The sequence below is a fragment of the Cyprinodon variegatus genome, unplaced genomic scaffold (assembly GCF_000732505.1).
Source record: "Cyprinodon variegatus isolate N-32 unplaced genomic scaffold, C_variegatus-1.0 Scaffold1039, whole genome shotgun sequence".
NCBI lineage: Eukaryota > Metazoa > Chordata > Actinopteri > Cyprinodontiformes > Cyprinodontidae > Cyprinodon > Cyprinodon variegatus.
Window position 1 is genome coordinate 212318 of NW_015151492.1, and position 690 is coordinate 213007.

The 690-nt window shown below is 41.7% G+C and overlaps 1 protein-coding gene across 1 annotated transcript in view; it reads left to right on the forward strand.

Annotated features, from left to right (window-relative positions):
* Positions 1-690, forward strand: part of clcn6 (chloride channel, voltage-sensitive 6) — a 31917-nt gene that overhangs the window by 11674 nt on the left and 19553 nt on the right. Inside the window, exon 14 of the mRNA XM_015399695.1 lies at positions 3-146. Coding sequence (XP_015255181.1) covers positions 3-146 — 144 coding nt within the window. The remainder of the gene's footprint in view (positions 1-2; positions 147-690) is intronic.

Genomic DNA, 690 nt, shown 5'->3' on the forward strand with positions numbered 1-690 from the left:
GTTTGTTTGTTTGCAGCTTTCAGGCGGCGACGACATCAACTCCACCATCCGGCAGTTCTTCTGCTCCAATCAAACCTACAACGACATGGCCACGCTGTTCTTCAACCCGCAGGAGGCCGCCATCCACCAGCTCTTCCACCAGGACGGTGAGGGCCATGATGACGATCCAGCATGTTTAACATGTAATCAGGCCTGTTTTCAGTCACTAAAACCTTCTTCTGCGGCTGCTGGAGTTTCCTCCAGCGGGCGCTATAAATTCAAAGTAGACGTTTACCAAAAACCAGTCAAACTTATACTAAGTTATCACACCAGTATGTTTATATGACTGCCAACAACAAAAGACATTATAAAAACACTTTCTAAAAATATAATTTCATGTCCAGGTTTACTTCCTGTCCATAAATCGTTCCCTTCTGAGGCTGTGAAGGTTAATCTGGGTTCTGCATGGTCTAATATTGCCTCACAAATCTAAAAAAAAAAGAACCAGTTTTATAATGGAGAAGCTATAAAATCCATTTCCTGAGAATGTGTTTATTTAAGAGCAATTATGCAAATGAACAAACATGTAGAGAAAGTAGACTATATTCTATTATTTTCCATGTGAATCCCAGATTGTCTGTTCTTCTTTTCTACAAGGCTTCATGCAGTTAGCCTCGCTGCATGCAGTTAGCCTCGCTGCATGCAGTTAGC